The 21,883-nt window shown below is 43.0% G+C and overlaps 2 protein-coding genes and 1 pseudogene across 2 annotated transcripts; 2 read left to right on the top strand and 1 right to left on the bottom strand.

Moving 5' to 3' along the window:
* Positions 1–503: 503 nt before the first annotated feature.
* On the top strand, positions 504–2,681 carry LOC138162659 (phosphatidylinositol glycan anchor biosynthesis class U protein-like; annotated as a pseudogene).
* Positions 2,682–8,973: 6,292 nt separating this feature from the next.
* MRPL9 (mitochondrial ribosomal protein L9) lies at positions 8,974–16,021 on the bottom strand. The gene is made up of 7 exons (XM_069089998.1): positions 15,846–16,021; positions 15,521–15,677; positions 12,205–12,329; positions 11,926–11,976; positions 11,081–11,182; positions 9,642–9,725; positions 8,974–9,529 (listed from the first exon to the last, which is right to left on the bottom strand). The coding sequence occupies exons 1-7, from the start codon at positions 15,954–15,956 to the stop codon at positions 9,425–9,427; spliced, it is 735 nt and encodes a 244-aa protein (XP_068946099.1). The 5' UTR covers positions 15,957–16,021; the 3' UTR covers positions 8,974–9,424.
* A 193-nt stretch (positions 16,022–16,214) lies between these two features.
* OAZ3 (ornithine decarboxylase antizyme 3) lies at positions 16,215–21,554 on the top strand. The gene is given in 6 exon segments (XM_069089262.1): positions 16,215–16,588; positions 18,127–18,187; positions 18,189–18,263; positions 19,006–19,181; positions 19,595–19,680; positions 19,925–21,554. Coding segments are annotated over 6 exon segments (915 nt in total). The 3' UTR covers positions 20,068–21,554.
* Positions 21,555–21,883: the final 329 nt, after the last annotated feature.

Genomic DNA, 21,883 nt, shown 5'->3' with positions numbered 1-21,883 from the left:
AAGGAACCAGCACACACTCAGTGAATGCAGAAGCAGTGGGGCAGAAAGCCCCTGGCTGCGGGCACTTAGAGGAGGTTGGAGGTTTGGCTTTGGTTCCAGGCTAGAGGGGAGAACTGCAGATCTGGAGCAAGAGGCACCATCCCCCATACCCCAGGGCAAGAGGTGATTACAAAAATTAAGCTATTACCACAAAAGTGCACAGGCAAAGCGAAGGAATCCAACTACAAAAACCTATTATGAGAATGATGGGTTCATCTAAAGAGGAGGAAATTGACGTAAAGAAGCCCCCAAAGAGTAATGTCAAATGGTCACATACCCAAAAAGAATTTATAGAAGACCTTAAAAAAGACTCTAAAAATCAAATGACAGAGGAAAAACTAAAAAAGAAAATTAGAATAATCCAAGAAAAACAAGGGTATGAAAGGAAAGTCAACCAACTAGAAAAGGAAATCCAGAATCTTAAGGAAGAAAATGACACCTTAAAAATTAGAATTGGGGGCCCCTGTTAACATGGCGGCTCCTCTGGCCCTGGTGCTGGTGGCGGCCGTCACTGTGCGGGCTCTGCTCTTTCGCTCTAGCCTCGTCGACTTCATCAATGAGAGGGTGGAGGTGGTGTCCCCACTCAGTGCCTGGAAACAAGTGGTTGAAGGGCTCTCTCTATTGGATTTGGGAGTGTCTCCTTATTCTGGAGCAATTTTTCATGAAACACCACTAATAATCTCTTTTCCATTTCCTGACTGACTATGTGGAGTTGGTATTTATGCTTTAAATAATGCTGAAAACAAATTCTGGAGCAGCAGAACCCACAAAAGTGGGTTCCAGACCAAGACAACTCAGAAGGCTGGAAGAAAAGGTAACTGATGCACTTACTGCAGTTGCACTGTATTATGCAATCCAGGACTACAACAAGGTGGTGATTAAAAAGCAGAAACTCCTAGTTGAATTGGACCAATATGCCTCGGAGGTGGCTGAACTCATACGGACCCCTATGGAAATGCGTTACATCCCCCTCAAAGTAGCACTGTTCTATCTTTTAAATCCCTACACAGTGTTATCTTGTGTTGCTAAGTCCACTTATGCCATAAACAACACCATCTTGCTTTTTTCATCTTGGCTACAATAAAAGGTAGTGCCTTTCTTAGTGCCATTTTTCTGGCCTGAGCAATGTACCAATCTCTGTATCTAGTCACCTTGTTTGTACCAGGGCTGCTGTATCTTCTTCAGCGGCTGTACCTTCCTGTGAAACTGCAAAGCAAAGCCTTCTGGGTCTTCACAGGACAATACACTGATGTATGTGGGAAGCCTGGTGGTTATCATCTGCCTCTCATTCTTCCTCCTCAGTTCCTGGGATTTTATTCCTTCTGTTTATGGCTTCATACTTTGTTCCTGATCTCACTCCAAACATCGGTCTCTTCTGGTACTTCTTTGCAGAAATGTTTGAACACTTCAGCCTCTTCTTTGTCTGCGTGTTTCAGATCAGTGTCTTCTTCTACACCATTCCTTTAGCAGTGAAGTTGAAGGATCATCCCATGTTCTTCATGTTCATCCAGATTGCTGTGATCTCGATTTTCAAGTCCTACCCCACAGTGGGGGATGTTGCTCTGTACTTGGCTTTTCTTCCAGTGTGGAGCCATCTCTACAGATTCCTTCGGAACATCTTTTTCCTTTCCTGTGTGATGATTGTTTGCTCCCTGCTTTTTCCAGTTTTATGGCATCTTTGGATTTTTTGCAGGAAGTGCTAACTCCAATTTCTATAATGCCATCACCCTGCCATTCAATGTTGGGCATATCCTGTTCATCTCAGATTACTTTTATGCCTTCCTGCGGCGGGAGTACTACCTCACTCATGGCCTCCACCTGAAGTGCCAGGATGGGACCGAGGTCATGCTGGTGCTCAAGTAGGGAGGGGCCAGCTGGCCCTGCTGGAGATGGACTCCTCTGAGACCAAGTTGGGAGAGCTGGGGGTGGACTGGGCTGCTGCACCCCTTTCCCCTCCCTTCATCTTGGCCCTACTTTGGGGAGGGCTTGGTTTAGAGGTCAGGGGGAGCTCCTGATGCTTTCACAGACCTGGATCCTTGGAACTCAAAACAAGGTTACAGCTATAAAACAAAGGCCCCTTTGGGAAGTAAAACCTTCAGCAATGGAGGATAAAGAGTGGTCCCTGATTAGGGAATGGCTGGGTCTGCCTTGGGCCCCTCCTCCTTGGGGACCAGTGGAGAGCCTTGGGTGAGTTCTGTCTCTTCTCCCTGGAAATCATGGTTGCAGCAGGTCTTTCCCTCATCAACCCCCCAAATCCTAAACTGTGTTTTGTCTTCATGCTTTACATAGATTATTCCTCGTCCACCTCAGCAAGGTACAAGTTACCCATGGTCTTTATTCTCCCAGGCCAAAAGCTATTCCTACATACCCTTCCCTTGCCCTTGAACCTGGACTGCCCCTTTCCCTATGAACCTAAAAGTCAGGTAGAGCCTTGGTGTGTTGTTGATGCTGAATAAATGTCTTTTTCGTAGTAAAAAAAAAAAATAGAATTGGGCAAAGTTCACTTTGCCAGTGAAATTCTAAGAGATCAAGAAATGATTAAACACAATATGAATAATGAAAAAATAGAAGAGAAAGTGAAACATCTTATAAGAAAAACAACAGATTTGGAAAACAGATCAATTAGAGAAATGTAAAAATAATTGGACTAACTGAAAGTTATGATCAAAAAAAGAACCTTGAATAATAAAGAAATAATTAAGGAAAATTGTCCTGAAGCAATAATACAAGGGGGGAAAAGTAGAAATAGAAAAAAATTCATTGACCACTATGAGGAAAACTAATAGGAATATCAGTCAAATTCCAAAATCCTCAGCTCAAGGAAAAAATATTAAAAGTATCAAGATTAAAACAATTTAAATATGATGGTGCTACAATTAATATTACACAGGACCTAGCAGCAGAGACATTGAAGGACTGCTGGTTTTAGGACACAGCAAAAGAACTGGGGCTCTGGCCAAAAATATACCCTGCAAAGTTAACTATTATCTTGAATGGAAAAACAAAACAAAACGGACATTTGATAAACTCTCAGATTTTCAAGACTTTGTTAAAAAAAAATCTTGAACTTAACAGACAATTCGACATACTAATGTAAGGTACATATAAGTACAAAGACTGATTATAAGGGATCTATAAGGACAGACTGTTTACAAAATGTATGTCTAAGATTCTTATTAATAATTGGGTAATTCATAAGATTGGGGAAAACTTGAGCATGATATGAATTTAATAAGTAACCATTTAGGAACAGCTAAAAAGAGTAATTATACTGGGGGTGGCCAGGTAGCACAGCAAGTAAGAGCACCAGCCCCAGTGTCGGGATGACCTGGGGATCCAATCCGGGCTCAGACCCTTAGCACCCACCCAGAAACACCTGGCCGTGTAACCTTGAGCAAGTTACTTAACCCCAATTGCTTTTTTAAAAAAGTAATTATACAAAAGAGGTGCAAGAGGAAGAATTGATATATAGGAATTAGATGGGGAGGAGGGCTGGTAGTTCTAGTAATGTACTTTCATCAGGAATGGGTATAAGAGGGAACAATACATATATATTTAAAAGAGTATAAGTCTTCTAAATTCAGAAGTAAAACGGTAGGGGCATACGGAGGGGGAAGAGGACAAGGGAGGGATCTGTAGAGTGAACAGTGAGGGAATAGGTAAAATAGGGGTATAGAAGTGTGTTTAGATTTATGGTAATGGGTGTATAGGGGAGGGATCTTTGGAGGGGGGTAGGCAAGTCATAGGAAGGCAAAGTAGTGGGTAAAAGTAAAGTGGAGGCAGGAGGGATAGGAAATGAGATATGTGTATAGATAAAAACAAAGATCAGGAGTAGGTTTGGGGATGTATATGTCTATATATGTATGTATATATCTGTATACGTGTGTGTAAATATATACACACACACACACATATATATACACATACAGCTATATACATAAAGCTATGGAGAAACATCTAAACTTTATTGTGGCCTTCTGAGGGAGGCCTGGGGGTCTGGGAGGGGAAAAAAAAGTAAAAAAGTGCAGAGAACAAAACTCACAAGGAAGCAAAGAAAAGGTGGACAATTCTCAACACGAGTATTATTCATCATATAGGTTTTCTTGAAATAAAAATTTATTTTAACTTACTTTGAATCCTCTCATGTTCTGCTATGCATATGACATGCCTCTTTTTCTAACTTTGTATTTAAGTTCCAACATTTAAGTTTATGATGTTTTTGTTTCTTTTCTCTATTCATGTTCTGGCATTTGAGTCTAAAATAAAATTGTTTGGGGGAAAAAAAGTGAAACAAAGACCTAATTTTCAAACAACACACCAGTGACACTCACCTGTTACATAGAGAGCACTACAATGGGGACCGTAGGAACTTTACAAGATGGAAGATTTGGTTCCTTAATTTTAAAGTGTGTGGGGAGGCAATGATAGAGATGAGTGAGGCAGCATGGTAAGGTGGACATTTTCATGCTGGCCTTGTAATCAGAGACCTGGGGGTCAAACTGTGGCTCTGTTGTTCCCTGGGTAATAATTTAACCCTCTGGGCCTCAGTTTGTTTACCTATAGAATGAAGGGCTTGGACAAGATGACCTCAAAATCTAATCTATAGAACACCTAGGTACATCCAGGTGCAAATAGTATGTAATGAGAGCTCATACTAAAGGCCCTGGGCTGGCTTCTACAAATATGGGTTAAACTTTAAAGCTTTTCTTTTCTGCTCTTTCCTCTCCCACATTGGTAAAGACTTTCTAATCTTCCATGTTGTGAACGTAAGGGTGTAAGAGCTGAGAATATCCAGTAAAAAGTGAGAGGAAGTCCCTGCTGCCTGGCTCGGCTCTGTATGTAGCCAAGTAGAAGGACCAGGATAAAGAGGGGGAGCTGAGCTAGGAGTGCTGACTCAACATCCTTCCTTGGACTGACACCTTCTGATCCAGCTGCCTGTCTCCAGGTAGGACTGCATCATCTCTAGAACAGTTAACTGAAGGAGTGTGAGAGTGATTCTATTAGTCTTGAGAAAAGTGATTTCTTCATATCAGAGAAATTCAAAACAGACAGGAGTTGGGCAGCTACTGAGACCCATCTATCTCTGAAAAATGGTCCTGCAGCTTTTACTCGAAGACCTTTGGTACTTGCCAACGTGGCCTGTCCCACTTTCAGACGGTTCTAATCGACAGGTACTTTTCCCTGACAGACATCAAGCCTCTCGAAATTCTAACTCCTTGTTTCTAGTTCTGCCCCTTGGAATCAGGGTAATTCCCTTTCCACATGACAGCCTTTTCAGTTCCTAACACACGTGTGCCATAGCATGGCAGATTTAGAGATGGAGAGGACCTTGGGGGGTGAGTCAAATGCCTTTGTTTTACAGAGGAATAAATGGAAGCTGCACCTCACCAACTACTTGCAGGCTCTTATCTTCCCCTGCCTGTCTTAAAAAATTCTGTCCTCAGGGGCGGCCAGGTGGCTCAGCGAGTAAGAGCACCAGCTCCAGTGTCAGGATGACCTGGAGATCGAATCCCGGGCTCAGACACTCAGCACCACACCCAGAAATAACTGGCCGAGTAATCTTGAGCAAGTTACTTAACCCCGATTGCTTTAAAAAAAAAATTCTGTCCTTGCCATACCAGTCTACCAAAAAATTATCTTAAAGACTAAATAGTATTTAATTTACTTAACTATCTTATAGAATAAATAGTATAGAAAAAATAGTAACAGAATTCATTTGGAAGAACAAAAGGTCCAGAATATCAAGGGAATTAATGAAAAGAAATGCTCCATACCAGATCTTAATCTGTATTATAAAGCAGTAGTCATCAAAACTACTTGGTACTAGCTGAGGAATAGAGTAGCGGATCAATGGAATAGATTAGGTACATGAAACACAGCAGTCAATGACTATAGTAATCTACTGTTTGATAAACCCAAAGACTTCAGTTTCTGGGATAAAAACTCACTATTTGACAAAAACTGCTGGGAAAACTGGAATACAGTGTTGCAGAAACTGGGCATAGACCAATATCTTATACCATATACCAAAATTAAGTCTAAATGGGTGCACAATCTAGGTATAAAGGCTGATACTGTAAGCAATCTGGGAGAGCAAGGAATACAAAAATTACCTGTCAGACTTACGGAGAAGGGAAGATTTTATGACCAAACAACAGTTAGAGAGCAAGGATTTTTATAACCAGCATCTCTGATAAAGGCCTCATTTCTTTGTTTTTGCTTTTTGGAGGGTAATTGGGGTTAAGTGACTTGCCCAAAGTCACATGGCTAGTTTTTTGTGTTGTGTCTGAGGCTGGATTTGAACTCAGGGCCTCCTGACTCCAGGGCTGTTTTTTTTTTTCACAGCTGGTTTTTATTCACTGCACCACCTAGCCTCCCCAAAAGGCCTTATTTCTGAGAACTGAGTCAAATCTATAAGAATACAAGTCATTCCCCAATTGATAAATGGTCAAAGGACATGAACAGGCAGTTTTCAGAGGAAGAAATTAAAGCTATCTGTAAGAATATGAAAAAATGCTCTAAATCACTACTGATTAGAGAAATGCAAATCAAAACAACTCTGAGGTACCACATCTCATCAGTCAGATTGGCTAAGATGATAAAACAGAAAATGATAAATGCTGGAGAGGATGTGGAAAATTTAGAACACTAATGCATTGTTCTGAACTGATTCAACCATTCTGGAGAGCAATTTGGAACTATGGCCAAAGGGTTATAAATAAGTACATATCCTTTTACTCAGCAATACCACTTCTAGGGTTGTATCCTAAAGAGATCATAGAATTGGGAAAGGGACCAGTATGTACAAGAATATTTATAGCAGCTTTTTTTTGTGGTGGCAAAGAATTGGAAATCAAGGGGATGCCCATCAATTGGGGAATGGCTAAACAAGTTGTAATGGAATACTATTGTGCTATAAGAAAATGAGGAGCAGACAGACTTCATAATAACCTGGAGAGACTTATATAAACTGATGCTGAGTGAGAAAAGCAGAACCAGAAGAAATTTTTACACAGACGCAATGTATGTGTGACAACTAACTTTGATAGACTGGGCTCTTCTCAGTAATGCAAGGTTATAAGACAACTCCAAAAGACTCATGATGGAAAGAGATCTCCACATCCAGAGAAAGAGCTGTGGAATCTGAATGCAGACTCAAGCAAACTGCTTGCTCTCTCTTTTGTTTTGTTTCCTCTTTCTCATTGTTCACTCCATTGGTTATAATCCTTTACAACCTGACTAATGTTTAATGTGAAGGTATTTGTAGTGTCATATCTATTTCCAGTATCTAACACGTTGCCTCATACTTAGTGAGAACTGAATATACTGTCTGTTCGGTGCCTTAAGCTTTCCAAGTTCCTGGCACTTCCATGGGCTGCCCAGTATGCTGTGCTAAGGAAGAGTAGGCTACACTGGATCAGTATTAAGGCCCTTTTCTCTTTTCATTCATTTAGCACCTCCTATACCAGTATCTGTGTTAGGCATTTCAGATATATACAAAAAAATGAAAGGAGTTTACATTCTATTAGGAGGAAACAACATGTACAGCCACAGTTTCAATACACAATAGGTCCACAGTAATTTTAGCGAGGAGGGACAAGAGACATCTCCTGAGCTTCGAAGGGAGGGTTTGGGGGCTTCAAGGGGAAGAAGTGAGAAGAGTGTCTAGAGGCAGAAAAGAACTAGGGGATGACAAGAAGTGAGACTTGGAAGAACAGCTGAATCCAGACAAGGGGAACACGCAGGTGAGGAAACTTAACCAGTATAAGCGGATACCTTCTCTACAACTTATGGTTTCAAGAGATCCTTAGAGCATTTAGAGGTCAGAGGACTTGTCCACGGTCATACAGACCAGGGCTTCTGGAACGTTTTCCACTTGTGACCCTTTTGGCACTTATAGACAGTATGTGAAGAGCAGGACTCGAACTTAGGTCTTCCCAGTTTCTGACAGTAAACAGAAGGCTACTGGACCTTCTTCAGTTAAGGAGTGATATGGACAGACCTGTGCTTTAGGAACATCAATCTGGCAGCTTCGTGGAAGATGGAAGAGAGACTGGAAGGAGGATGACATCTAGAAAGCTACTACAGTAGTCCAGGTGAAAGCATGAACTAACTAGGGTGGTAGCTCTACAAGAAGAGAGAAAGGGACAGCAGGACGAGACCCAACAAAACCTGTCAACTAAGTAGATATGGGATGTAAGGGAGAGGGAAGAGATGAAAACAATCAACAGACCTGCTTAAGGAAATAATCCTTCCTAGAAGAAAAAATAGATGGGAAGAAAGTTATGTTAGAGGTGAGCCTTTGTGGGGAAACAAGGTCCAGTTAAGATCCTACCTGACCTCACCGGTGGGATTAAATGATTTCTTCCTTTTCCAAACAGGCTACCTCCCAATGCATCAGTCAACCTTGACTTAACGGATAGCCTTTCTCTTGCTCATGGGCTCTGAGCCATGCAGGACCATTTCCTCCCCTCAACTCTCATGAAAAACAAGTTAATGACTCTTTTGGCCCTTATTCCAGAATCTCTCAACCCCCAGCCCGTACACATTTTAAACCTAGAAGCAAAGGCAGCCCTCTCTAATCCTTAGCTCTTTTTAGTCTAGCAACCACTGTAGTAAAACTTGGGTCCTTCAGACAGATGCAGCACACAAAGAATTATAAATACAAGTCATACAATTAGTGTATTTGAGTGACACTGTGCTTACCTGTAGGCTTTAAAAAAATCTGTTTCATTTCCATCACCAGAAAATGAAACTGAGACACTAACTACTCCTTTCATCAGTCTGGCAAAGAACTTGTCCATGAAGAGCTGTAATATATGGCAATCTCATTTGTTTTCTCTTTTACTACCTAGGGTCAAAGCTTAGCACCTCAAGAATCTAGCGCAAATATTTCTCATTGTCACGTTCTTTCCCCAAGTAATCACACCTCCATAGAGCACAATCTTTATTGATGATCATGATGCAGGTGGTGGGCCATTCGTGGCCCACAAAGAACAGAGAGATCCTAGGGATGCTCGTTAGGACTTCCATTTCTATTCATTCAGAGTAGATCCGCCTGACTCTCAGTTTGGAAGATGCCCCATGGTAAATTCCAATTCTAAACACATCTACTGACTCCAGTGCTTCCTAAGCAGGTCCACAGTAAGGACAGTGGATGGAAAGTGAAAGGTGCCGGACACGTCTACCACATAAGTGGCAAACACAGGGAAAGTGATGTGGTGTTCTCCCTGATGCTCTTATACACTCAGACCCCAAATAAGTCACAGTAAGGGAAGCAAGATCAAGTGTTGATCTATCTTTGCTCCACTGATTCCAGAGCAGGGGCCTGGAGAGTTGTCTGGTTGCCACAGGTAGAAAGAAGTTCTTTACTGGTAGGGACCATTTATTTGGCAGCTTGCTGGGCTAACCAGTGCTTGTATCTTTTGGTCTTGGGCCTCTCAAAGTTCACCACAGACATGGGGACCCTCACTGTGTCAAGCCCATTCACCTGTAGAGAAACAGGACATCCAGGGATTGTAAATGACATCATTTAGCATTACTTCTTCAATTTGGTTTTCAAATAGAATAAGAAAAAGGATTCATGCAAGGGGGAAACTCACCGTCACTTCACACCAGTACTCGCCCCACCTTGTGATTGGTTCTTCAGGTAGCTTTAGGGCATGTGGGGATACTACCACTCCAAGCTGCAAGACAACGCTCAGTCTCATTTCTAATGTTACGGCATAGGTAAACCCTATCACAAAATTGCCATTAGAGAGAAGCCTCACCAAACTACTTCCAAAAATTTTCAGTCTTGTCCCATCCTGTGTAAAGATTTGACTAAAGCTAACTTTGTTACAGTTTCAATTTCCCAAGGGGAAAAACAAACAAACAGGGAAACTGAAGCACCAGGAGGTAGCAACCCAATCTTAGCATCATAGATTTAGATGGAAGGCCTTTAGAGGGCAGGGAGTCCAATACCTTCATTTCACAGAGAAGGAAAGAGGCCCACATGTGGCAAGTGAGTTACTGGAGCCCAACCAGAGATTAAAGAGCAGAGCCAGGGTTTGATTCTAGGACCTCTGGCTCCAAATCCATTACTCTCCACATAAAGATCACAGTGACAGCACACAATTACTATAAGGATCTCAGTAAAAACCAAACTCTTCCCCCAAATCTAGCTTTTTATAAAAAGTGATGGTTGGCATAACTAATGCTGGTTTTTTTTTCAGTGCTTATGGATTGTGGAAGGGAATCTTTCATACAGCATTTGGCATGCTTTCAAAATAATCAGCCAAAAGAGGGGTGGCCAGGTGGCGAAATGAATAGAACACAGGCCCTGGAGTCAGGAGGACCTGAGTTCAAATTTGGCCTCAGACACTTGACACACTTATTAGCCATGTGACTTTGGGCAAGTCACTTAACCCCAACTGCCCTCCAAAAAAAAAAAAAAAAGCAAAAAAAAAAATTCAGCCAAAAGTAAGTGTGAGTGTGTGAGTGAGTGTGTGTGTGTGTGAAGGAGGAGGAAATCTTGCATCTTCCATTTTTTCGGGCAATGGTGTACTACAGAATATCACTTGCAAATGCCTAGTTGTTTCCTTTCAATGATCTTTATGGTTGTTACAGCACTCTCATACACGTTATTGTTTGTCTTCAAAATGGTCCGAGGATGCAAACAGGTCCAATATCATTCTCACCTGACAGAGGAAGGCTGGAGGCCCATGCTGTGATCTGCCCAAAGGTCACACAGCCAGTAAGGAGCAGACAGGGGACTGAAACCTAAATGTCCTAACTCCAAGGCAATTTGGTTTTCCGTTCCATATCAACAATGAACCTGATCAGTATATTGCTGTTTTCCTAGCTTCTTTTTCTCCATCTAGAAAATAAAATCAGTTCTGCCCTCTATGCCCTCAAGCCTGAATGATGTCTTTCTGAGGCCTGTAACCTAAGGAATGCCTTATATTTATATTACCCCCTTCCCCACCTCTCCCTCAAACACTGATAACTACTGTGAAGCCTGCCTAACAGATGTGGTCAACACAAGGGATGAAAAACTCACATTTCTGAAGAAGTGGCGGCAGACAATTTCAGGGTTTAGCTCCCACTTCACATTATTCTTCATTCCCACTTCCAGGTGGCAGTTCTTCAAGAATTTCACTGTCTGAGAGGCAGTGGGAGTAGGTAGGTTAGGAATAGGTTTGGAAGGGTTGCATACATCCCAGCATGGAGGAGGTACAATTTATGCATTCCAGTCAACAGGCTGATGTATCAACTGGCTATCTTAAACTTATGATCCTAAAAGAGTAATCAATTCAGCTTTTCTGACATTATAGAAGGATGGCTTAGGAAAGCCATCCCTACCTAAGTGTGTGTGTGTGTGTGTATATATACATATATATAAAATTCCTGGATAAAGTTTAAGTTCCTTCTGCCTGAAATTCAAGGTATTTTATAATCTATCCCAATCATCTATGTATGTCTCAGAATTCTCCTGGAACATTTCCTACCTCCCAAGGTTGTTGTGAAGATCAAATAAGATAATAACTGTAAAGCACTCAGTATGGTGCCTTGCACAAAATAAGCTCTATATAAATGCTAGTTGTAATAATAATTATAAACTAGACTAAATAAGTTCCTTGAGGACAAGGGCTGTTACCATGTTTCCTTACAACTCTCCAAAGGACCCAGCACTCTATCAAGTCAAGGATTCCTCAATGGGAGATCTACCAACTGGATGCTGCTCCCTCTCTAATTCTGCCTCATTTCCTCCTCCACTTTCATACCCCTCTCAGTTAGTGATTATTAGGACTTTGGGGGATCGAGGAAAAAAACCCCAAAGTTGGTTCTCATTAGGAAAAGATTTGTAGGAGGCATTCAAATTGGGACCCATGGATTCCCACTCACCGTCACACCAGTCTTGGTCTGGAGCTTCTCCAGTTTTCCCTCTTGCCGCAACTGGATGAGATAAAGAGCCATGGGGGAGAAAAGAGTCCAGTGTAAATGATATTTCCTTCTTGCCTGAAGAGGCAATAAGTCTGAGCTTCTGGAGCCCATTCCTTTTGGTCACCTCTACATTTTCAGATTAAACCTCCAAATTGAACTCGATAAATATTCTTCCAGGAAGATCCCAAGGGTTCTAACTGCTGCTTCCTTTGCCTCTTCATCCCCCTGGAAGTGGCTCACCTCGTTCTCTGCCTCGAACATCTTCTTATTCTCTGGTGATGGGTACACAGCTAGACCCTCAGGAAGCAGTTTATTCCGCCCCAGTGACTTCTTCACTGTGACAGTCTCACCTCGAATTCCGAGGCCTGCCAAAGGGAACAACAAAATGCTAAATATTATGTCAGATAACCCCAAAGGGGAAGAGAGCAAACTAAAGAGATTCTCTCATTTGAACTAATCTTAGAAGGAAGAAATGCAGGGATATGTCAACTAAGGACACCCTTTGGTTTCTTTTATTACTACTTTTGAATATGATGTTTTCTATGCAGGTGTCTCCCTACTGAAAAATGAAAATATCTGTATTATGGTGAGATTGTTGGGATTCAGAATTAGGAAAACCTGAGTGTGAGTCCTGACTCTGCTTCTTATAAGAGGTGGCAAGTCATTTAATCTCACTGGGAGCATTTGTAAAGTGAGGATAATAATTAGGTACATTATTCGACATGCATATACTTTTTGTAGAAGTACTCTGTAGATATGAGACACTATAAAGTACGATTCTAAAATAAAATGAGAGAATTCACAGTCCAACCTAGACATCATGATTATACTAATACTGTGCTCTCACTTGTTATACTAAGTTTAATTCAGTCCTACAAACATTCATTACAAGTTACTATGCTAGGTACACAGTAGGAAGACCGTATGTATGTAATAATATGCAACACAGAACTTGTTCTCAAGGAATCTAATAGGAAGGAAATGTAGATTCACATATGACTCAAGGCAGTGAGGAAAAGTACAAAGGAGAATCCAGGTAAAGTGCTATAAAAGTGAAAGAGAAGGAGATCTTACTGTCCTTGGAGGAGTGAAAGCCCAGAAAGAAAGAGTTTTCTAAGTTCTTTCTTCTCAACAGCCCAGGAAACAGAAGTACATTATTAATTCCATTTTACAGTTGAAGAAACTGACCTCTGAGGTTTCTCTTAACTCTAAAAGTAGGAGCCTATGAAGCTAAAAAATGTCAAATAACTTGCTCAGAGAAAGTAAAAAGGAGAATCTCAGGAATTTAAGTTTAGAAGGAACTTCCAAGGTTGCCTGCCTAGTAGAGCAGATGCCTGATTTGAATCTTCTCCACAGAACCAACAAGTAATCACGAAGCCTTCTCCAGGAGGGAGGAACATGTGATCCCATCTCTGGAGGCAGTCCATGCTATTTATGGCAAATCCTCCTTTACACTGAGCCTAATGTGCCTCTTCCACTATACTAGTTCTAACCTCTGGGACTAAGAACACGCTCTCCACATTTTAATCAGTGGGCATTTCATGTGCTAGACCCTGGGGAAAGAAAGACAACAACGAAACAGTCCTTGCCCTCGAGGAGCTTATATTCTATTGGAGGAGACACCTACAGATACATAGACAAAATAAATATAGAACAGCCTGCCATCTATGTAGGAGATTGAGATGATACAAAGGTAATTCAAGCTGATGATTAAAGATTAGTATACTGAGCCAAATAAAATATAATTAAATAGAAATTAATCAAATAAGTATAAATCCTACACTTGCATTAAAAAAAATTATCTTTGAGATGGAAGACCAATCAGCCAGTCAATCACCAAGCCTTTGTTAAGCACTTACTATGTGCAGAGAACATGGGATACAAAAGAAAGGTGAAGCAGACCCTGCCTTCAAGGCGCTCACATTCTAATAGAGGAGACTGCATGTAAATAACTAGGTACATTCAAGATATCTACAGACTCAATGAAGGGTAACCTCAGAGGGGAAGTAATCAGTAGCTGGGGAGACCAGGAAAGGCCTCTTTAGGTGACATTTGACCTGAGGCTGGAAGGAAAAGAAGAGAAAGCATTCTTTCCCATGAGAGAGGGACACTGAGTGCAAAGGCAGACAGGAAATGAAGGGTTATGTGTGAGAAAAAGCAACTAAGCCAGTGTATCTGGCCTGCATGGAGGGGAGTAAGCTAAGAGTGGAAAGGTAAGAAGAGGCAGGTGGGAGGTGACGAGCACCTGAACTAAGGTGATGGCTATTAAATGTGGAGTAAAAAAGAGGATGCATCATATGATGTGAGGGTTAAAATGCCAAGGTTAGGCAACAGATCAGATATGTGGAGTGAGATGAAGACATGAAGATGACACTGAGGTTTTGATAAAGTCTGGGTGACTAGAAGAATGGTGGTGCCTTTGACTGTAACAGGAAAGTTCACAAGAAAGGAAGGGTTTGTGGAAAAAGAATGAGTACTGTTTTGAATATGTTGAGTTTGAGATGTCTAAGGGACATCCAGTTTAAGATATCCAAAAGAGTTTGACTGAAAAGTATCTGAAGATTTTCATGGACTGTAAGCTCAACAAAATGATAGCTAAAAGAAAAATTGATGTGATTTTTGGTTGGATGAAGGGAAGCCAGAGCATGGGAGGTGACAGTGCAACTGGTCAAACTGTGTTTAGAGAAATGTGTTCTGAGTACAGCATTTTAGGAAAGACAGTGATAAACTGAAGAGGATGAGTCCAGAGATGGAGGATCAGGATGGTAAGGGATTGGAGGTCATGCCATACAAGGATCAGTTAAAGGAACTCGAGATGTTTAAACTGGAGGCGACTTAGGAGGGAACATGACATCTTCAAGTACTTGAAGGGCTATCACACAGAAAAGAGCTATAAAGAAACTGATCTTTGGGGATTGTTAAGGTATGGCCAAGGCAGAAAAATCTTTCCTCAGCCAATTTTACTTTCTCGTGGACATCTCATACTCTGCTATTTTAAAAGCTTTTAAAAAGCCTATCTGGCCAACATAAAAGGAAAACCTCCGGAGGTGATTCAGAGTGAAGTCAGAAAACCACACATGTATCAGAGAATACAGTTACTAAACTGGAACAAAATCCTGGGTAAGGATGGTAAAATCTCAACGCCTTGCCCATAGGATCTCTCCTAATGGGGATTCTGTAGGATGTTTGTCCTGGAATTCACTTTCAGGCTCAGGCATACAACAGATATTGGAGACACCCACTCTTTTCAAAGAAAGAGGATTACCTTCTGGGGGTAAGAGTATAGAACAATGCCAGGGAAGGAGAGAATGTTGCTCTTTTCAAACACATTAACTAGTCATTTCACCCCAGCGCCCCTAAAAGACCTCAGGAAGGATCCCCTCCCCCTGAAGATTCTGTTAACTCCTTCAGGAGGCCCCTGTTGCAGAGCAGTCGGGCTGGGGAGAACGGAGCAAACCCGACCCTGCCTCCGGTGAGCCTCTGTCCAAGGCCGGACAGCGACCGCCCTAACGGGAGCCCAGCCCGCACGGGCCGGCTGCGGCCCCGGCTCGCTTACCCTCCATGGTCTGCGTCAGGATGAGCTCCATGGTCCCCTGCGGCTGATGCTGAGTGTCCTCCACCAGGCGGTAGACGCGGTGGCGGCGGCGCAGACGCGGGCTCTGGCCCTCGGCTGCCAGCGGGACCTTCCACCAGCGCTCCACGATCACGGTGTTCTGGCCCGACACGGGGGACAGAAGCGGGCTCAGTGAGCGTGCGAGGTCCGGGCCGACCCCTCACTCAGCCCTCTCTCCCAACCAACCCAAGGCCCACCCGAAGCCCAGAGCGCGGGGACCCCGACTCCTTCCCCCGCCACCGCCAGAACAAGCCCTCGGAGCCCTCACCCAGCTCTGAGAGAGGCCAAAATTACGCCCCAGGCCAGGAGTTCCAGCTCCTAGCCCGGGCAGCAGCCTTTCGGCTGCAGCCAACACTACCCGACCCAGTCGCAGCGCCATGGCCCAGGAGACCAAGGAGAGAAAGGCGCCGGCGACGGGCAGGGAGGAAAGACCCCAGAGCGGACCAGAAGGGCTCTAGAGACGCGCCTGAGCCAGAAGGTACTGCGCCTGCGCGGACAGGCATTCGACCTGGTCGCCCCCGGGTTTCTGTCTGGAAGGGTCCTTGGGAAGCTTGGAGCTCTATCTAAGATACAATTAGCCGGTTAAGCGCTTCCCAGCAAAGCCACGCTCTGGTTTGGGGGCCACAGTTCCAGCAAGATGAAGAAAAGCAGCCTGACGGAGCAAAACTCAAAGCAACACGACCCAGACCAAGCCCAGAGCCAGGAGGCAGGAGAGCTGGACTGCAGGCATCAGACCTCGGGGGCGCAGAGGTTGTCTCCAGCGACGAGCCCTGGGCACGGTCTGGGGCGAGAGAGCCGGCCCTCGGAGCTCCTCCACGGTCGTGGCCAGGCCCCGGCCGGCGGGTGCATGCGTTTTTGCAGCTGTCGTAGCCAGCAGCAGGTTCCAGAGGGGAGAGAGGAGCCCTGTACGGGGCTGGTGACTCCTGCACTTGCCGTTACCCGAGCCCTGCAGCAACAGGCTCAGGCATCTCACGTGAAACCCACAAAAGCCCTGGCCCGGCCATCCTCATGGTTAAAAACCAAGTGGATGAAGACAGCATGTTCCAGTGCTGATCTGTTCTGCACAGTAAGCACTTACTGCGTGTTAAATAGAATGAACATTGACCTTGGGGGAAAAGGAACCCTTAATCTACACCTCTCATCTGCCTGTTTATTGAAGGGAAGGACGAATTCTGGAGCTCCTGTTCTGCCACATTAATAGCCATAACCACAGCCAAAAAGAATTAAGCAAGGAGATAAACACATGCTAGGTTATAGGCCACAGAAAAGGAAATGGTAGCCTTGTTGAGATTTAGGGGTGCTGGGGCCTCGCAATAGCAACATGCAGGTCTTGCCCAAATGACTTCGACCCAAGCCTTCTTTGAGTCAAAGAAAAACAAAGTTTATTAAAAATCTGCCTTATGGGTCAGACTATTAAGAAGCTTCAGCATTGGCTAGACTCTAAAGAAATCTGAGCATTTGTGATGCTTATATTGACAAGCTGGCCAGATTGAATCTGAGCACCTTCATGGAAACAAGATGGACCTTTTATACAGAAGACTGTGGGAACAGAGAAGAGGTCTGTAAGGAATTAAGGAGTAGCAGTCCAGGGTGGGGCCAGGTGTAGACAATGAAAAGGCAGTTAATTAACTGGGAAAGTCCAGGGGCTTTTCATTTTTGGGGTCCAGATTCCATCCCCATTACCTTCATCAGTCTAGAAATGCCATGGCCAGAACATTTCTTCCCTTGGATTACAGCTTTGCAGTAAATACCTTTTAACCTTTCTCCCTTCAAAGCACCACTACCTAGAATGGGGAGAGGGACTACTCTTTGAGGGAGGATGGAATGACTTTCAAAGGTAATGTTGGAAAGCTGGTGTGTTGTCTCTGAGATAAATGGTACTTTTGAGCCACTGGGTAAAGTAGATGTGTAGCAACATTAAGGTCCTGAGATGGGTTAAGGCCAAGGCTTCTGTCCGTGTCACAATGGGACTGTCTCTGGCCTAAGCGGGTCACAATGGTGGTAGGGAGCAGAAGTCCCCAGCTCCTCTCTCCTCATCTCACTTTGCCGCTGGGTGGCACTGAATTAAGAAACTGCCTTGGCTGTGCCCTCCTATATATTCCCTTTCTTGTACCAAGAAAGGGAAAATACGGAACTGTTTGTACCCACTCTGCTCTCCTTTTGCCTACCTTAATTACTGTTACAAGTACAAGCTCAGTATTCGGGAGAAGATGCTGCCTTGTAACCCTTGTTTAAGAAGGTAATAGTTCTTTTAAACTATCCCTAGCTGCAGTTGCTCCTTTAAACTCTCTTCCTCCATCTGCATTTCAAATTTCAAAATAACTTAACCAACTGGCAAGAGGAGGGAAAATATTGAAATAGGGTGGGAGTTTGGGATGCCTCTTCTCTGGAGAGCTCTCAGTAATAAAGATGCTGGACTGGAGAACAGCAGAGGGGGGGAACTGATAGTGATATGGGGACAGGAGATGGTATACAGGGGTCCAATGCTCCACATCCCTCCCCACCATACACAGATGAGCTCCTAATTTAGGCCCCTGCTTCTTGACCAGCTTCATCGTAACTGAGACGAATTGCCTGACACTCCGACCTCGGTGCTGCCTCCAGTGCTCCTGAGTCCCTAGCAGGCCTCCAGGTGGGCAGAAGCACTGAGCAGGGAGACCACGAGCAGCTCAAAGAGCTGTACTCGGTAAGTGGACTCTAAGCAGGGACACCATCTCCACCCCTTGCTTTCCTTAGTGATGTCCTTGAGAAATAGCCAGAAACAGTCATGATTTTAGAATTGTAAGGGAATTTAGGGATTTAGTTGAAGCTCATTTTACAATTGAAAAAGCAGGTCCATGGAGAAGCACCCAAGGCAACAAAGCTAGAACTAGAAACTAGGTATTGACTTCCCATATTCTTTTTCCACTTTAGTATCTCCTTAGTGTGACATGCTCAGTTTTGATTTTCTTACTCTTAAGAGGGAAGAAAGGGATAGAACAAACCTAAATGATGAAAGGATTAGCAGAGTGGACAGTGGGCAGGAATTGGTATAATTGCCTTGAAAACAGGACAGTATTGCTTCCTTGAGAAAGATTTCTTCTGTTGGAATGATGGTAAAACAAGTCTTCAAGTTTCTAAACTTTACAGGGAAGGATGATGAGTATTTTCATTCTCCTGTAAGTGTGAGACCTCTAGAGGAAAGAGGATAAAATGTTAACAATTGAGGTTAGATAATATGCTGTCTAGATAATATGATTTCTGAGTGTTGTTAGGCTCTGGAATTAAGGGATACTGTGGAATCTCCAATAATGAGATCACTTCACTTCACTTCCCAAACTAAGATTCTGGTTTGTTTTCTTTTTTTTGGTGGGGAGTGGCAAGTTAGGATAGTTGCCATATCCAGTAAATAAAAACCTTTTTTAACTTTGGCATTTTTTTCTTTACAGGCTGGGAACCTGACGGTGCTAGCTAATGATTCCCTGCTCCACCAGGACCCAGTACAGTTAGATTTCTACTTCCGCCTCACCCCTCAGGCTTCTGCTCACTGGCACGGCCTCCTCTGTGACCACCGGCTCTTCCTGGACATTCCCTACCGGGCACTGGACCAAGGCAATAGGGAGAGGTAAGAGTAGATCCCTTCATTATCCCAAGTTGGATTCCTGTAATGGAATAGCTAGGGGAGTAGTCAGCAATCCCAGAAACAATGATGCTTTAGATGTGAAAGATCAAGGTACATGTAAGGATTAAATGAACACAAAGATACAATATGTATGGGAGATTAGTCATCTTGGAGGTGGGCTTAAGATGCACAAAAACATGAGGCCCTTAGAAATCAGGGTCATTGGTATGTTAGAATAATATTTTCTCTGTGGTGGGAAGAGTCAAAGGTATATTTATTTATACCATCAACTTAACAGACTTGGTCAGGCCTAGGTCAAGAGTGCCTGATGAATTTGATTACTTCTCTAAGCAGGCTGTTGTCACCTGTCTTTACTTAGTTATGCTCACTAGCTTCTCTCTTTCTTTGACTCCCAGTTTGACAGCGACACTGGAGTATGTGGAGGAGAAAACAGATGTGGACTCTGTGTTTGTGAACTTCCACAATGCTAGGAATGACCGAGGTACTGGGGTTGGGAAACTGCCCTGTCCGTAGTGCTGATGGAGGCTTTTGCTATTGTTCCTTTCCCTTTGCACTGTTGAGAACATGGGCTTGGGAAGTAATCCTTACTGGGACTTTTCTATGCGTATGAAATTTTCCTTGAGGGGAGTTGATAGATGAATTAAGGGTATGGAGAGGTGGAGGGAGAAGGAACTTTGTGAGCTTGAAAGGGCTTTTCTAATAACTTGTTTTCTTCTCCCTCATAGGTGCCTTGCTTCGGGCCTTCAGCTACATGGGCTTTGAGGTGGTTAGACCCGACCACCCCGCCCTCCCACCCTGGGACAATGTCATCTTTATGGTATACCCCCTTGAGAGGGATTGTGGCCACTTATCTAGTAAGCCTTCCTGAGTCCAGCCACATGCCCACTCAAGTGGGAGGGGTGGAGCTTTAATAATATGGCTCAGGCCCCAGGCACAGTGGGATCCAGAGTCCTAAGGTTTTTAGGATGTGATTCAGGGCACCTCCTCCCAACCCAGGAATAAAGGGTAGTAGAATCATCAATTCTTCGCTTTTGTCTTAGAGAGTAATGGAATAACAGCATAGGACTGTGCACGTATTCAATCCTGAAGCAAGGTGGTCTATGGCAGTAATGTCAAACTCAAATAGAAATGGGCCCCTAATTTGTACAAAAGGATTCCTGCCCACCACATACAGACTTAGTTTTAATATGTAATGTTACTTTTTATTGTTTTTTTAAATTTGTTTAAATATTTCCCAGTTATATTTTATTTTGATTCAGGTCTTACTTGGGAGTATGGGGTGGTCTAATGGGTATAGTTACTGCTGGACCTGGATTTTATCAGCCTTAAGCACCTGTGTGACCAAGTGCATACCGCAATCCGAGTCTATTTCCTTAGCCATTTAGGGGGATAATACCACCACCTACCTTCCAGGGCTGGTGGAAGGACCAAAGGATGCAAAATCTGTTGCAATCTTTAAAGCCTCATTTAAATGTGAGCTGTTAATATAAATTATCTTTGTCCCCTTTGTCCATCCACTGCTCATCACATGAATGATATTGTATCAAGGCAGTCAGCTTGACATTCAAAGTCATGAATTCTCTTCCTCCATCAACAAAACTCTCAGCAGAATGCCAAATATTGAGGGGTTTTAGTTTTAGCTCATGGCAATTGGTTCTGTCCCTTAAACTCCCTTGAAAGCTCCATTAGGAATAGGAAGCAAAGGGAATCTGGAGGTTGTCAATAGAGGGACCACAATCAATTTTGCAGAGAAGGGAAAAGGAAGAGATTAAGTGTTTCTATAGAACTTGCTATGTGCCAGAGACTGTGCTAAACACTTTGGAAATATCTCATTTGATCCTCACAACAACCCTCTGAAGGTGTTATTATCCCCATTTTACAGTTGAAGAAACCAAAGCAAACAACTAAATTGTTGTTTACTAGAGGGGAAATGTAGAAAGTGTTTCATTGACCTCCTGGTTCCTCTGGATCAGGCTCCATTTCTTCTAGGTCAGTACTGGAATTTTCTGAGGCAATAAAAACTTATTGTGGACATGGAAAGAGATACAATTTGCCCATGCGTAGTGTTCAACATCTAGGATCCTACTCAAGGTATTCTTTTAAGCTAGAAATGTTAGCTAATTTATTCCTATCTTAATCTCCCCCTAAAACAGGGGCTCTTAACTTCTAGGGTCTGTGAACATTTAAAAAGTATTTTGAAAACTACATTTCAACATAATTTGCTTCCTTTGTCACCCAATGTTATTTTATGCATTAAAAAATACTCTGAGGTCTGTGACACAAAAAAGATTAAGAACTTTTGTTGTAAAATATAAAAATAAATGAAATGACTGATTTCATTTCTATTAAAAATCACCACCTTGCATTTATGTACATGGATTCTTTCAAAGAACTTTCATATATTTCATCTAGATCTTCCCAATGTCATTCTTACTTGACAACTAAATGGAGGCCTGGAGAACAAATGGCTTCGTCAACCATGAAAACCCTATGTCAAAGTACACTATTATTGTGTGAGGTCACAGTGAGCACATGGGAAACCAGAACCCCAGGTCTCCAGTTCTGCAATTTTTCTGTCAGCAAGCATTTTTACTCACTGTTCTCAAAGTGGCAATTTTTCTCAAAGTCTTTTCAACACTACACTAAGGAATGTAAAATTCACAAGGGGACATCTCCCTTCCCTG

This window comes from Petaurus breviceps, unplaced genomic scaffold (assembly GCF_028583685.1).
Source record: "Petaurus breviceps papuanus isolate PSGF00001 unplaced genomic scaffold, PetGlider_PUasm1.0 186, whole genome shotgun sequence".
Lineage (NCBI taxonomy): Eukaryota > Metazoa > Chordata > Mammalia > Diprotodontia > Petauridae > Petaurus > Petaurus breviceps.
Note: the sequence above shows the minus strand (reverse complement) of the source record. Positions and strands in the feature narration are given on the sequence as shown.

Coding starts and splice junctions, on each gene's coding strand:
- MRPL9 (XM_069089998.1), bottom strand. CDS start 15,956: ATGGCGCTGCGACTGGGTCGGGTAGTGTTGGCTGCAGCCGAAAGGCTG. Junction 15,678..15,845: donor TTGGCCTCTCTCAGAGCTGG/GTGAGGGCTCCG, acceptor GTGTCGGGCCAG/AACACCGTGATCGTGGAGCG. Junction 9,726..11,080: donor GCCGCCACTTCTTCAGAAAT/GTGAGTTTTTCA, acceptor GTTGTCTTGCAG/CTTGGAGTGGTAGTATCCCC.